Source organism: Annulohypoxylon truncatum (genome assembly GCF_022578515.1).
Source record: "Annulohypoxylon truncatum strain CBS 140777 unplaced genomic scaffold F4807scaffold_2, whole genome shotgun sequence".
Lineage (NCBI taxonomy): Eukaryota > Fungi > Ascomycota > Sordariomycetes > Xylariales > Hypoxylaceae > Annulohypoxylon > Annulohypoxylon truncatum.
In genome coordinates this window covers 873,580-887,650 of record NW_025953788.1, presented here as the reverse complement: position 1 = coordinate 887,650, position 14,071 = coordinate 873,580, and the positions used below count along the sequence as shown (strand labels likewise).

The window sequence follows — 14,071 nt, the reverse complement described above, 5'->3', positions numbered from 1 at the left end:
GTAAGGGAAGCTTCTATGCGTAGAGCTGCATAGGAATGTTGTCTAGACAGTAAATGTCTCTCGCCGTGTCCAACACGATGTTCAGATCTCTTCTCGTTGCACTTCACAGTAGGAGGTGGCTAAAGACGCTACTTTCTTCTGTGACTAGGATTTGGTATAACTCCTAAGCTCTCGGATGGCTAGATCACATTTAATATCACAATGCGGATGATGGTTTGCCTACTATATAATTAATTGTCTTCGTAGGTTTAATGAGGAGACCTTTCAAAAGCATATTCAGAGCTCAAATATCATCTACCAGGTGAGACTTTATAGAGTATCTGCACGTCTGTTGAACCTCAGCCTCTATCACACATAATCCCCCGAGCTCATGAGCAATATCACTCATTAGCTATTATTCCCACTAATCATCGAATTATAAAAATGGGTTCGAACAAGAAGCGACTCTATCTCGCCCTTTATCCCAGCGGGAATACCTCTGGGCGCGAGGATCTAAACGGGACGGCAAATCAGACGGACCTCGAGCTAAAATCAGACGGACTCTAAGCCCAACTGAGGCTAGTCGTGTGGATACCTACTTTAGAGTACATTCCCCCATATAAACTCAAGTACCTTTTAGACATGTTGCCTTTAGGGTTATTATTCGCGTCGTGGACCTTGCTGTTGCCCCTTAACAGCGACAGCATTTAAGAGCTTTCGGTGATGTTAACTACCTACTCATTTAATCTATTTTTCTTAGGCTATAATGAAGTTACTAGTAATATTATCACCGACGAAGAAGGGTAGAATATTTATGGTATAATAAGCGACGGCGAGATTGGTAGTAAAGTAGTAAAAGTTTTTCTTAAGGGGCAACAAGTCTAAAAGGTACTTAGATTTGTGTGGATGTTGTACTGTATGATCATGTATCCGCTAGACTAGCCTCAATTGGACTTAGAGTCCGTCTGATTTTAGCTTGAGGTCCGTCTGATTTGCCGTCCCGGATCTAAAGTATGTTGTCCGCCACAATGTCCTTCGATTATGCAGCTAAACCTCCCTCCTTAGATATCATTTTGCTTTCATCATCGGTCCCAAAAGCGAGGATAAAGAAAAGGTTCCCGGTATGGAATTTCATATCAAGAACTCGCCGGTAGGAGGTTGGCGATACGTGGAAGATGCTCTGCCGGATGTGCAGACATCAGTGCGTCTCCTCGTCCGAGTCCTTATTGCCAAGATCACCAACGAATCTCAACTCATCGAGGTCTTTCGAAATACTCCGATCTTCTACAAAGACCCGACCTTCAATTGTAGAACGTGGGTTATCGATGCGTTGTCGCGGATATCAAATAACCGCAAGGTCGTTGGTACGTCACAGCTGGATTGGAAGATGATTGAGGAGCGGGCTCGCAGTTATATAGCAGTGAAGACTGTGGTTGGGAGGTTCGGTGCGGGTCAAGATATGACGAAGCCCAAGCCTACATGGGATTTGCTGAAAGATAAAGAAATTGTGCCTTGACCACACGGCCGTATCCATCCAGAAGGGCGAAGGCAAATCTTCTGACGTCTAAAGTCTTATGCTTATCTGTATATCAGCTGGGCTACCAGTACTGTCCTGGTGGAACTTCATCCACCTTGATCACCGAAGCACATGAAGTCTGAACTTTCATCTAGAGATGAGTGCATCGGCAGCCTGATGTGGTTGACATGTGATGAGTGTATGAATATAATAGACTACTGTACCTGAATTTGACCCGTCATCTTTGTTGTTTTCTCCATTTTCGCTCCTTTTGAAAAGGGGTCGAGAAACTCTTGGACGACGGCGTCCTAGTGTAGAGATTGCTAGTAGCAGACAGAAGCAAAATCCCAATAAGAGGGATACCAATCGGCCACTTCCCGATCACGGTACATCCTGCTGGCTACCATCGTTTCGAAATATTTCCAGTCCAACTCATTGTAGCCAGTGAATCCGTGAGGAAAGTCTCAACTGAAATCTTCCGCGAAACTAGGAATGAAGACCCCCAATCGTCTTGAATGGCCAGGCCATACGAGAATCGCGTAATGAGCCGTCGATGCGACTTTCAACCTCACCCTAGGAGGGCGTTGAAGTGCTCTCAATTCTTATAGCAAATAGCGTGGTTACACTATAATGCTCTTGCTAACTTTCTTGGTCAACATTCACCGTACGGTACTAACAGAATCCCCTTCATCGGGCAACCTTGAAAGAAACAGTGATGGAGTGAATTGAAATAATAATGAAGATAGAATCTCCAAAGTGAAGAACGTGGGGAAGATTTCAAGGATAATAGCTGGCGAATTGAGTTATCGCATAAACTACCCCTCATTACTCGCTTAATGTATAATAGGCAGAAAAAGACGTGATCACTAATGCACATTTGTTACAATTGCACCGAGTTATTCTTATACCCGTCATTATATTATCCCTTTTTCGACGATCTGCATAATTTATTTACAATTCCAGACTTCTCTAAGCTGGCTTCTCGAGGATCACTGAATCGAGATTGCAGGTCACCGTACCACCAGTCGCACTTGCGCTTAACCCTGTGATGGAATATGTTGTAGCTGAGTTATAGTTCTCGGGGCTCGTGTTGCACCAGCTCGAATCGGTACCGGTGCTTGTCTATGATAAAATTAGCAGTTGGCCCAGAAGGATAGAAGATATCCAAGCAGAGGAAGTGTGCTTACAATCACGACATTGGAGAACGCAAGCGGTCCAAAATCCCAACTAACGTCATATCTAGACATAGGTTAGCCGTCTGAGCTCAAGTACCAACAGACATATGAAGTTACATACAGTTCAATGGCGAAGAGGGCCTGGTTGAAAGACTTGCTACCTATACGTGGGATCGATACGTCAGTTTTTCAGCCGGTAGGAAACATCAACTTCGAGGGACTATTCCGGCTTACCCAAGGCGAAGCTATCCGTCACTGTCTCGCCAGTAGATTCGCGAGTGAGAGTCGACGTCCAAGTTGACCCACTGCTATCCAGCTTATTCTCGAAGGTAACCTTCTCGCCAGCATAAGTGTTGAACCCGCTCCCCCACGGCAGGCTGGGGTTCGAGCAGCACCACCCCGATCCAATCCACCACGTTCCGCTGCGCCCATCAAGAACGTTCTGGTAAACGCCGCTGTTATCGGTGGGCTGGAGTCCGGGCCACAGATAATACGTCGCGGCCTGTGGCAGAGGTGGGATCGTCATCTCCCCGGAAAACGACGTGAATTGCTCTCCGGAAGCCGGGTAGTACCGGAGGAAATACCACGATACTGCTGATGCATGGCTGGCGAAAGCCAATAATGAGATAAACAAGGTGGTTAGCAGCATCTTGCAGACGGGAAACGACGTGTTCGAGATACACCTAAGGTTCAAGATGGCGCGCGAGATCGACCGGACAGGACCGAGGGCTTATAGGGCCCGGATAAATGACAGCATTTATACGCTTCATATTAACCAAATGTTACAGTCTAGATCTGTATCTTCTGTCAAGATATTTTATCAATCAGTTATTCCCTTGGTCGTTTGATATCAACCGCCCCTGTGAGTCGTAGTCGTATTCACGCTGGCATACGATAAAACCGGGCCTGTTCTGGAAGGTGGGCTATTAGCTAAACCGGTTATCGTCTTGATAGAGATGCTATCGGGGAATTAAAAGAGTTATATCATCCCACCGGATGGCATTTTTCCACGATTAGGCTTGGTTTAAACTAGCTACCCTTGGCGAGGTCTTGCTCATTGCAACGTTGAGTGGTATTAGATGACTTAGACGCTTTGGTTCTTATAAAGATAACAGCCACGAAACTCACATGGTTAGATAAATTAAGCCAGTCAGCTCATGAAAATTCATCTATGAATTGCTTTATGGAAAGTGGGTGATTTCACATTGAGTTGGTACCTGCGTTAGAGTTGCAGCCAGAGTACATCAGTTTGTGACATTTACCTATCTCCATCCGTTAAAACGATCTACCTGTGTTATATGCACCAACTGCAATTGCTAACCCCTCTAAGTGATTTCCTGAAGCACTCCCATTCAGCTAATTCAAACCACATCCCATAAGAATGTGATTTGATCCAATATCTCCAGGATCAAAAGTGCCCGATTCGGGTTCGTTTGCAACCTTCATCCAAAGATATCTCACTCCCCTGTTTCCTTTTCAAGTCCCGGACATTACACTGGGGGCGAGAGCGTAAACCGGTAGTCAGCTCCGACGTACCTCCTTCGTACCGGCTTTCTTGTTCGCATATTTTTTCTTCATCTGTTGCTTGGACAACGTGGGGAGAATCGATGGGAGTTTTCAATTCCTGCTCGTGCTCGAACTTCGAGACTAGTTCATGCAGCCTAGATATTGCATTTTGACCAGAAGGGAAAGGCTTGCGCGGAAGTAGGAGACGAACCCATCTGCAAAAGTCGTTGGATAATCTGGCGCCATGTTGCACGAAAATCTCCGTAACCTCGGCGACGTGTAACCTTTCCTCGCCCTCTAGAGATTTCCCTTCAACTGAACTTAACCAATAGGACCATGATGTCGCTGGATATTTACGGTCGGAGACTTGAAGATTAGGGTCTGCGCCATGAGCAAGTAGTAAAGAGACCATTTCCTTAGATACATTTCCCAAACCAACGTTTTTCCACCGCCACGCCGAAATATTCCCCTTTATTAAGAGAGGAGAAACGGAATGATATAGAAGTTGAGAGAGTTGTTCCGGATTTGGCGTTAACGAAGAATCATGTTGGGAGAAGAGATGGCCCCTGACGAAATTGACCGCGCCGGCTTCAGCAGCAAGCAATAATGATATTCTGTTTGCATCCAGGGGTCTTGCCGCAGCTAGAACAATCCGTGGAATCATATCATTTTCTAATGAATAATTCGATGATAAGTGGTTGATGAATGGCCGAATAACGTAGAAGATGTTTTTTCCTCCATTTGGGTCCTCCAAATCAGCTTGCGCCCCCCATTGGAATCCATCGCGAAGGAATCGGATTGCCTGTGGATCGCCACCCGGTAGACTTGCTATAGCTGAATAGAGGCTGATGAGAGACAACTCTGTACCTACTTGAAGTCCACTAGGGGGCTGCAAGCACTCGAGATCCCATGCTCGCTCATTGCTTAAAAACTCAAGCACAGTTCGATGCATGAATTCGACTCTACCGTCGATTTTACCATCGTGGTCTTCTTTTCCCTTCGCCCCACAGAAACAGTACTGTGTACAGCTACTTTTAAGACTCCAATATGTCTCTAGTAACCCTCCGGTACGGCTTCTCAACCGTCCTTCAAGTTCTTCACAAAGTCTGTGTTTCTGTTCTGCACTCAAGGTTGAAATCTGTTCTATGCTCTTATAGTCGTCATCCATTAGAGCCAAACCAAGAGAACTTAAGTTGCCAACCTCATTCTTGTCCCGGGCTTGGGTATTTGTATAGCATATCTTCAACATTCGAGAGCCTTGTTCTCGATGTCGTTTGTTAATCTTATTCATCATATGCTGAAACATATCTTCAAGTTCCGGCGGTAGCTCATCCACTCGTTGTCGCAGCTCATGTATTTTGTCGTAGTCTGCAAAGCCCGAGAGAAGCGATCTACATGCGAGGATGACCCAGAGGAAGACGCCCGAAGACTTAGTAACCAAATACTCCATGATTTTCGATGATTCATCCGGGTGTCGAGCCATGAGACCTTCCATATATCTGTGTTTGCCAATGACGTCTTCCACATAGGCTTTGATATCGCCATGAGTGAGATGGTGTAGCTGTAAAGATGGTAAACGTTCGAAAGAGGCGACACAATCCGGAATTGGTCTGCTGGAGACCAGGATTTTTATGTGAGAGTGTTCAGACAATTCCTTGATAAAGGCTATGCCATCTCGATAGTTTCCTATAAACTCGTCCAGTCCATCGATAAAAAGACAGAATTTGCCGATTTGTGAGGTCTTGTTTGCAAGAACCTGGAATGCGTACCTAATTTCAGGTGCAAGTGGCAAACATACTTCGCCGTCGCTATTGTAAAGTTGCTCCCACATATTTGGAAGGGCTTCTTTGATAAGAGACGGGTGATCTGAGAGTATCTGGTGTAATAGAGCCCTCGATAGCCCTTCTTGAGACTTCTGTTCGTACGTACCCATATTCCAGAAGAAAAAATGGTACATATGGTATGGCATACCGCCAGCCCATTTAGACAGAAGAGTCGCTGTCTTTTTGTGTTGGAACAAGTACTTCATCAACGTAGATTTGCCACTCCCGGCTTTTCCAGAAACCCAGTATATTCCTGAGTCGTATGATAGCCATTTGGTGATGTCATCCCATGGAAGAGTTTGTTCTGATGGTTCAAGTACCCAGTTAAAGGTTCTACAATGGGCTGGTGAAACGGATTCCTTTCTCAGGTCGATGGTCCTGAACCATAGTAGACGGAGGATCTGCTCCTGACATATGTGTATGATATGCTCTCGGGTTGAATCAGCGATTAATCGCCTTCTTCCAACTGAGGCATCGAGGATGAGCTTTAGTTCCCTAAGGGTGCCAATTGCAGTAACGTCTCTGTCGGATGCATGTTGAGCAGCTTCTTGGCTAGCAAATACCGGGACAATTTGCATGAGCTTGGTAGTAAAATGAGCCAACTCCCTGACCAATTCTTCGAACTTCTCCTTGTCGCGGATGACCCAGCGAACCTTCTTGCTAAATGTTGTTGTCTTGTCTAGCATTTTACTTCGTAATTTCATTGCCTCGAATTCTCGTATAAACTTTGCCATCCGGGGACCGCTGATTACGGCTGCACTGTTTGTTTCGTTGCCACGTCGTTGTTCTACGTCTTCCTTTAGGCCATATCGAGTTCTCAGTTGAGCCTCGTCGCCCATCAGGAACTTGATGCACCCTAAGATTCCGGCCACAGCACGTCGAACGACATCGTCGTCTAATCTTCTGTCGTAGTCAGATTTCAGAAGTTTCACATTCTCAGCCCATTGTAGCAAGATGGCCCTCTCAATGTCCACTTTCGTATCCAATATTTCATAATCACGGCCGAACTCTCGCGAGCTCATGAAATCGTTGAAGAGGTCAATGGTATCTTTGAAAGCACCAATAACCCCTGCGACACCAACGACCCCAATGACAAGGCCGGCGATCTCGGCCATTTCGACGTCATAATTAATCGTGTAGTTATTCAATCGCTCAGACGGTAGAAGACAGACATCATTCTCTGGCGATATCACCGAGTGATAATTGAAAAGCAGTGCGTGGTCATTAGAGCATATGGGCTGATACTAATTAAATGTGGCTCAGGGTGTGCTCGCGTCCAAGCCACCCTCCTAGGCGCACCGTCGCCCTGGCACAGCCACCACATTGACGCGGGCACGTTGTGTCAATTAAAGTCGAAACATCGTGCCTACATCTACAACGTTCTTATTGATGCCTACCTACTGACCCCGTACAAAATTGGGATCCCAGAATACGATTGTGATAATCTTACATCGAGATTTAGTAACTCCGTCATGCGATGACACATTTATGATAAGTAAGATATTAAGATTTCGAATATGCCTTGATGCTAGACCTCGGTCATTTCTAATCTGTACATACCTACGTTAAAAACGCACCCTACCTCAGGATGCGGGGCGGTGAGGCTCTCACTAATAGGGGAAAGATCAGCATCCAATGCTACGCCGAGAGTAGCTGAAAACCTACCATCAGGTTGCCTTGGGATTGGGGGTACGTATGTGTATGTCTTGAGATCAACCTGGTCACTCATGCAGAGCCTCCAAAACTGGAATCTGATAATGGTCAGGTTTCCTCGGATAACTGGGATCCATCGGCAACCAAGATCCCCGGTACAGCATCAGAGTTCAAGCAGTTCCTAGCGAGTTCGCTATCTAATGTATGAAATATCAAAGGATGGTCAGCTCAATGTAACCCATACCTAATCGCACAATTCTCAACTTATACATTTTCCCGCAATTACCGACACTGGTTAAAATTCCCTTGTATTAACCGGTTAACAATACATAGAAAGCCATTATCTCCTCGATTTCCGCCATGTTGCCGATGTGACACAGTAGCAAATCACACCATGGGCTGCAGCGAAAATTGGCGTATGTCCGTGTCGGATAACGGTCTTTTTGTCTCGATCGTACATTGGTTGTATCGTATCGAGGATCTTTTTAGCTCGCTCTTCATTTGACGAAGCCCACATAATTCCTAACTTTCACCTTATAATCATTGCCAAACTCTTTGTTAAGGAAGTTCTCCATTAACTTGAGGTTAACAAACTTTCCAGCCAGCGTTCTTGACTCGGTAAGTGTCATATTTCTCACCTCGCAGCCGCCTGAGACTTTCCCGTAACGACTTGACGTTCTTCTCAATGATTTCCTCGGTGAAGTTCTCCTACCTAGACATAACGTATCTTGGTATGTGGTAATATGTGCAGTGAAAGTGTTGTTCTCGCTTGATATTATCAACACCCAGAAAAAAAGATTACAAGCTTTGAAAGGTTGCGGAAAGACAAGTATTTAAACAACAAGTGCCCCCCAATGTGCCATTCTAAGCATCCATATCATTGCCAATATAATTCGACCGGCCAATCAAGTAAAAGGTCTCACACACCCCCTAACCCCATACTTGGAAATATATGACGGTGCGGTAGAACCATAGAATAATACCAATAGGGATAACGGGATGTTCAATCAAATACGGTATTTTCTTAGGATCGGACAGAAGAGTAGGGGCTTGTTCCAGCTGTGATCATAACGGCACGACCTGCCTTAAGTGATACTCTCCTTAGCTTTGCCACAGACTTAGCTGCTGCAAACTTACCGGAATTACCTATTTAAGCGTGTGGCTGCAACTATATTACCATACTATTTCGGGAATGGTAGCTGAGTTCAATAAGCTCAACAGAGTTGTGTGATGTAGTTGAGGATGATTATTCTCAGAATATTCTCTGGTATATATGCCTTGATATAAAGTAGTGTACGTAGGTTATTACAAACTACCAATTATTCATGATAGTTTTCACAAAACCATGGAGAACCAATAGCTCTGGTCTATATCTTTTCAGGTTAATTAGTGATTAATTCATTCAAATTCCCCCTATCCGGAAACCCCACCAGAGTTCCAGTCAGAAATTGATGTATGTATGTGAATGGCCACAATTTTTAAATAGAGGGCAGGGCCAAAACTAACAAGAATTAACATAGTAGACAGCTTGAGCACCCTCGTACAATCCCTCCAATGAGTGAACCGATAGAAACTTCAAGCTCTGTGTCCGGGTCAACTCGCAACGGTTTGCTTCCAAAGCTTACTGTAACGTATATCGACAATAATGAGGAAAGAGAAAAAGAGACCTATTCCCGCCGAGATGAATCGGAATCCGAGCGAAGTTGGCTCACTCTAAGCCTTATCCTCAGGAGTAGGCTATACAATGCTGACCTAGGCAACCCTATCAAGTAGGCTATTTTAAATACGAGACTTTGGTGATAGGCATAACCAATCATTCTTATCATGTTAGAATCGGCTGGGCTTTCGGTAGGTATGTGACTAAACATACCTAGGTAATTATCCGTTTTGTCCACGTCATGCATTCAAGTGGGGATGCATCTTGTAGGCAGGCTACATCGGCTGCAAAGCCTTACCATACATGGGCGCAAAAAGACCGTCTTATGGAGAATATTAACTCTGGGGGTCAGATATCATCCAAATCATAGGACGGCAGTGTTATGGCCTCTCCTGCATCTAAGCACTTACAACCACAATTATATTCTACCTCTAACTCTACAGTCAGAGGCTAATGGGATCAAGAAATAATGGATTGGTTACGAGAATCACCTCATATGACCACCACTGATGCTAGCATTTTCAAGTTTCAGCACGGAGTCAGTACCATCTTTGAAATAACTCGTGGTCAAAATGTGAGTAAAATTCCAAGGCTACCTACACATTTTCCTCCAAGTTTGGGTTAATCTGTTAGCGTAGAGAAGTTGTTGGCAGACTCAAGCTACCAATTTATCATCTGACTCCGAATGGGTTTCTTGGCTGGAGAATGTAAGTCTTATTCCAATAGTCTTCGATACCTATTAAGGGTTGACAAAAAATTAGAGAGATTCAAGTTCACATTCCTTGGCCGATGGAATTTGTTTAGTGTTCGTTCTATCAATCAAATTTCGATTATCACTATTCCTGTTCTTATTCTGAGTCAACAGACTGGCCGGAAGGGCTGAACGAGAATGCCCTGATCCCACGTTGCTTTCGAGACTACCATTTTCTGAAGAGATATTCGGCAAAATTTCCAAGGAATTGTTCATACACAGTTCTTTTTTACGAGTAATCAATCGGAACACTGCAGCACATTGTTCACGCCAGCTCAACGCATGGGGTCTAAGCGCTCCAGCGGCCATTGGTAAGAATACCATTATTGTACTGGAGCGTTCTCGAGGAACCAAAGATTCATAAGAATTATGCAACGAAATTTTATGGAAACTTCTGGCGCTTGCTATTACTAGGTATTGATATATTGGGACTTAATAATGCTAATACCCACTGAAACAGTTTATAATTGTCGATCGTCAGCATCCTGGCCCGATGACATCGCCCTCTCAACTACCTACATCACTAAGCGAAGATTCACTTACGCTATCATGTACGGCTGTCGAAGTGATCTGGCAACTATTGTCATGTCGCGCCTCTCCAATTGTGACCTCACTACTTTTCATCCCTTGAGTTTACCTATGTTTCTTGCTGATATTGAGCGCAATCGCCAAGTGGACATGGTAGAAAAATACGTTAGTAAGTTGCTGCAACGAGTATTGAATATGAGTATCTTGTCAAGGAACTTCATGTCAGAGGATCGATCTGAGTATCTAGGATTGAACACAACCAATACGAATGGCTCTAGTCTTACAGAGGATCATGAGTCTATATTGGACTGGTTGGAAATGAATCATATCCGTGACGGACTCAAAAACTAGCAGACTCAACTCGAGACGTTTGTACAACATCTCACTGAGCTAGAGCAGGTCCTATACAAAGGAGTAGGAGCTCAAACAGGTGAAATATCACATAGCATGAGAAGCCAAGGCGCTCGGATTAAAGATCGTCTATTGCAAATCATCAACGAATGGGATGAAAAGATCAGAAAATGTTCCAGTCATTGATGGAATGACTTTTGCGACGCAAACGGTAAGCCAACCCTTATCAAATTAGCTAAGAATGAGATGATTCAATGTGGGATAGGAGTGGAATCATATCGCGAGAGCGGATACGCAAACGACCTTACGACTCTCAAGTTTAACCACGGAACTTTCCAGAGCTACTCAAAGAGATGGGATTCAAATGCGAACTGTTGCTTTATTGACTACGGTTTTCCTCCCAGGCACCTTTGTTGCTGTAGGTAACCTGACCCGAAGCGTTATCCGCTACTTCAACTGAGATGCTAACCTGTCTTACCCCAGACTCCATTCTCCCTGACGTTCTTCGATTGGAAGCTCAAGGACGAGGACATGATATCGCCTTATATTTGGATATATGTTGTGACTACACTTACCTTAACGCTAGTCACTATTGGAATTTGGTATCATTACACGGGAAAGGTCCACGCTAGTCGCCGATATCTCCTTCCTTCATAGACTAATACTCATGAATTTACCGGTCTGCAATGACAAATAGGTTAGACTTATGTTGCGCAGTGAACGGAAGTAAACGACCTGTGAAATGCGACTAAAGGCGTGGCATTGCCTACGTCTAAGCCACCCCCTGAAACATTGGCGTTCTAGCACAGCCACATTAGTACTGAGGCGTGAAAATAAGGAGGAACGGGAAGTATTGTGGAAAATCAGAACCTTAGGTATTTTTTCAAGAACATGTTTCATGCCCAATGTATCAAACACTTGTTGGTTTGGTTATAAAATAAAGTACCTTAATATTATGGATAGCTTCCATGTTTCTATTTTCTTAGCTAATCTGTTCTTCACCATACTCACAAAGGTTTTGAAGATTAGACAAATACTACTCCGGTACCTAATAAGCATCGAGGAATAGTTTTAAGAACAACTTACCGTTGCGATGCTTCAATTTCCAAGGTTGGTACCTATAGAAAAGTACTTTTTCAATAAGTGTTGTCATTGCTAAGGTTGCCTCGTACTGAGAGTGTGCCCTACCATCTAGAAGCGGGGTAGTGAGGCTTTCGTTAGGTGCTTAGATCTAGGAAAGATCTGCAACATTAACGGCAGCTAGTAAGTACCCAAATAAGCCTTTGACTTCGCTCCCGAGGGTTGAAGTTCTAAGTTTAATTGAGCTACCTATCGGATTTCGAATCTAGGTAGGTAGCCGTTGAGATTAGGCGTTAAGGTATGTTCTCGGATACCGGATTTGCTTCTAGATATTACACGTGGTCTGCTCTAATTGTCGGTTATGAAAGTACTTGAACAATCATTATGTACCCTTATCGACCTGTTAAAACTTGTACCGAGATAGGGACAGTTGCTATATGGAGTCCTTTTCATGCCCGCTTAACCTTCGGCTTCTAGCACCCTTATTTCGAGACAATAAACTCAGTACGAGAAGAATGACGCTCATAACTCGCGTATATCTCGAAAACTCGATCACAATCGACGGGCCGACCGGCGTCCTGAACGGCAGCGATGTGGCCGCTACCGCCATAGAGGCATACAAATGTAATGTCTACTGTCAGGATTCCCAAGGAGTAATACGCGAGTATGCCCATTCGCATGGATTATGGACGGCGACAATTTCGTCGACTTTTAGGGCCAAGATGTTTAGTCCTTTAGCTGCCGTCAACTTCAACGGGGGTAAGGAGGTATATACAGCGCATTATATGTTGTCGCCATTTTTTTACCGTATAAAAAAGCATCTAACACAGGAGCAACGAGACAGATCCGTGTCTACTGCGTCTCGGAAGATGACTACCTTGAGGAGTGGTGTTACTCATCTGGACTGAACGGTTGGAGCCCCGGATACCTCACCAAATCGAAGTTCCGCGTTGATGCGAACACGAAGCTCGCCGCTGTGTGCTGGCTAGATAATGGACAGCCGAATATTCGGGTTTATGCTCAAGGTGCGATGCTCTCGAAATCACCCCAACATGATGTAATTAACATAAGAGCAGAACCGTGCTCTAATCAAATACAGGAATACGTTAATGGGAATCCCTGGAAGAAGGGAGCTGTACTCCCAGCCGCTCACACTGGAACAGGTCTTGCCTCGATATGCTGGCTGAATGACGGAATTCATATCCGAGTGTACTACCAGGCTCCAGATATGACTCTGAGGGAGTACTGTTGCGATGGAGGATGGTTCGCAGGTAAGCAGGTGGAAAGACGTACTTGTAGTTGTTCATATTCTAACCAAGATAAACAGGAGAATTCCGCACCGAGGGAATGCCACCCTGCACTTCAATTGCAGCAGCCGGGTGGTTTAACTCCATCTCACGGCTACGTGTGTACTGCCAAGATGCTAGAAAGAATATCGTGGCACATAAGTCAGATGATGGGTGGAAGTCCGACGGCATAATCATCGGACCCCTTAGATGCAAAAGGTTTTCTGCGGCTATTGAGTGGAACACTCAGGGTGAGCTGAGACTTTACTATCAGGGGGACGACAATAGAATTTACGAGCATTGCAAGTCTGGTGACAATGCTTGGCTTAAAGGATTTTCTTTTGGTTCCTAGGTTTCTAAGTAATGTCGCGACCGGATTGAGGGGTGGTACTCGAGATTTTCGCTCGTCCACATGGACCTCTTTATCTTTGAAATAAATGAATAAGAACTGCTGTGATTCGAGAATATCCGGAAGCAAATTGATATTTAGTAAGAACTAAATGTCTGGCCCTTCTAAGAGAAGTGAGAATGGGCAAATATACCTAGATAGATACGTAAACAGAACGGAGTGCAGAGAATACCCCTGATCCCGCACCCTACTTTTTACCGCATAGTTCTCCACTCTGAATCTCGTCGTACTCTGAGGCCTTCATAGTGACTGAAAATATTCCAGAAAATTAACATGTGTGATCTTATAATGTCATGGGACGTGAATAGGTACTAGGTGTCCATTCCATACGGGGGTGTTAGATCACACGATCTGGCT

General features: G+C 44.6%; 5 protein-coding genes across 5 annotated transcripts; 3 read left to right on the top strand and 2 right to left on the bottom strand.

Moving 5' to 3' along the window:
* The first annotated feature begins 699 nt into the window (after positions 1-699).
* F4807DRAFT_407190 (uncharacterized protein) lies at positions 700-2,232 on the top strand. The gene has a single exon (XM_047996364.1). It carries the CDS (start codon positions 1,103-1,105, stop codon positions 1,493-1,495), a length of 393 nt encoding a protein of 130 aa, XP_047858769.1. The 5' UTR covers positions 700-1,102; the 3' UTR covers positions 1,496-2,232.
* A 162-nt stretch (positions 2,233-2,394) lies between these two features.
* Positions 2,395-3,817, bottom strand: F4807DRAFT_407188 (uncharacterized protein). The gene is made up of 4 exons (XM_047996363.1): positions 2,905-3,817; positions 2,792-2,831; positions 2,683-2,734; positions 2,395-2,617 (listed from the first exon to the last, which is right to left on the bottom strand). Exons 1-4 carry the CDS (start codon positions 3,317-3,319, stop codon positions 2,465-2,467), a joined length of 660 nt encoding a protein of 219 aa, XP_047858768.1. The 5' UTR covers positions 3,320-3,817; the 3' UTR covers positions 2,395-2,464.
* On the bottom strand, positions 3,803-7,201 carry F4807DRAFT_407186 (prion-inhibition and propagation-domain-containing protein). Its single transcript, XM_047996362.1, has one exon. It carries the CDS (start codon positions 7,112-7,114, stop codon positions 4,079-4,081), a length of 3,036 nt encoding a protein of 1,011 aa, XP_047858767.1. The 5' UTR covers positions 7,115-7,201; the 3' UTR covers positions 3,803-4,078.
* A 2,283-nt stretch (positions 7,202-9,484) lies between these two features.
* On the top strand, positions 9,485-11,278 carry F4807DRAFT_118805 (uncharacterized protein). The gene is made up of 5 exons (XM_047992867.1): positions 9,485-9,883; positions 9,948-10,016; positions 10,071-10,114; positions 10,175-10,371; positions 10,521-11,278. The coding sequence occupies exons 1-5, from the start codon at positions 9,779-9,781 to the stop codon at positions 10,937-10,939; spliced, it is 834 nt and encodes a 277-aa protein (XP_047858766.1). The 5' UTR covers positions 9,485-9,778; the 3' UTR covers positions 10,940-11,278.
* A 535-nt stretch (positions 11,279-11,813) lies between these two features.
* F4807DRAFT_407169 (fucose-specific lectin) lies at positions 11,814-13,933 on the top strand. Its single transcript, XM_047996361.1, has 6 exons — positions 11,814-12,049; positions 12,116-12,317; positions 12,497-12,786; positions 12,864-13,044; positions 13,096-13,290; positions 13,347-13,933. The coding sequence occupies exons 3-6, from the start codon at positions 12,535-12,537 to the stop codon at positions 13,655-13,657; spliced, it is 939 nt and encodes a 312-aa protein (XP_047858765.1). The 5' UTR covers positions 11,814-12,049; positions 12,116-12,317; positions 12,497-12,534; the 3' UTR covers positions 13,658-13,933.
* Positions 13,934-14,071: the final 138 nt, after the last annotated feature.

What these genes read in the sequence shown, in the direction of transcription:
- F4807DRAFT_407169 (XM_047996361.1), top strand. Translation starts at nt 12,535, where the DNA reads ATGACGCTCATAACTCGCGTATATCTCGAAAACTCGATCACAATCGAC. An exon ending in ACTTCAACGGGGGTAAGGAG is followed by an intron (nt 12,787 to 12,863) that starts GTATATACAGCG and finishes GCAACGAGACAG; the next exon opens with ATCCGTGTCTACTGCGTCTC. An exon ending in TATTCGGGTTTATGCTCAAG is followed by an intron (nt 13,045 to 13,095) that starts GTGCGATGCTCT and finishes ACATAAGAGCAG; the next exon opens with AACCGTGCTCTAATCAAATA.
- F4807DRAFT_407188 (XM_047996363.1), bottom strand. Translation starts at nt 3,319, where the DNA reads ATGCTGCTAACCACCTTGTTTATCTCATTATTGGCTTTCGCCAGCCAT. An exon ending in GCCCTCTTCGCCATTGAACT is followed by an intron (nt 2,735 to 2,791) that starts GTATGTAACTTC and finishes ACCTATGTCTAG; the next exon opens with ATATGACGTTAGTTGGGATT. An exon ending in CGTTCTCCAATGTCGTGATT is followed by an intron (nt 2,618 to 2,682) that starts GTAAGCACACTT and finishes ATTTTATCATAG; the next exon opens with ACAAGCACCGGTACCGATTC.
- F4807DRAFT_407186 (XM_047996362.1), bottom strand. Translation starts at nt 7,114, where the DNA reads ATGGCCGAGATCGCCGGCCTTGTCATTGGGGTCGTTGGTGTCGCAGGG.
- F4807DRAFT_407190 (XM_047996364.1), top strand. Translation starts at nt 1,103, where the DNA reads ATGGAATTTCATATCAAGAACTCGCCGGTAGGAGGTTGGCGATACGTG.
- F4807DRAFT_118805 (XM_047992867.1), top strand. Translation starts at nt 9,779, where the DNA reads ATGGATTGGTTACGAGAATCACCTCATATGACCACCACTGATGCTAGC. An exon ending in GGGTTTCTTGGCTGGAGAAT is followed by an intron (nt 10,017 to 10,070) that starts GTAAGTCTTATT and finishes ACAAAAAATTAG; the next exon opens with AGAGATTCAAGTTCACATTC. An exon ending in AAGCGCTCCAGCGGCCATTG is followed by an intron (nt 10,372 to 10,520) that starts GTAAGAATACCA and finishes CCACTGAAACAG; the next exon opens with TTTATAATTGTCGATCGTCA.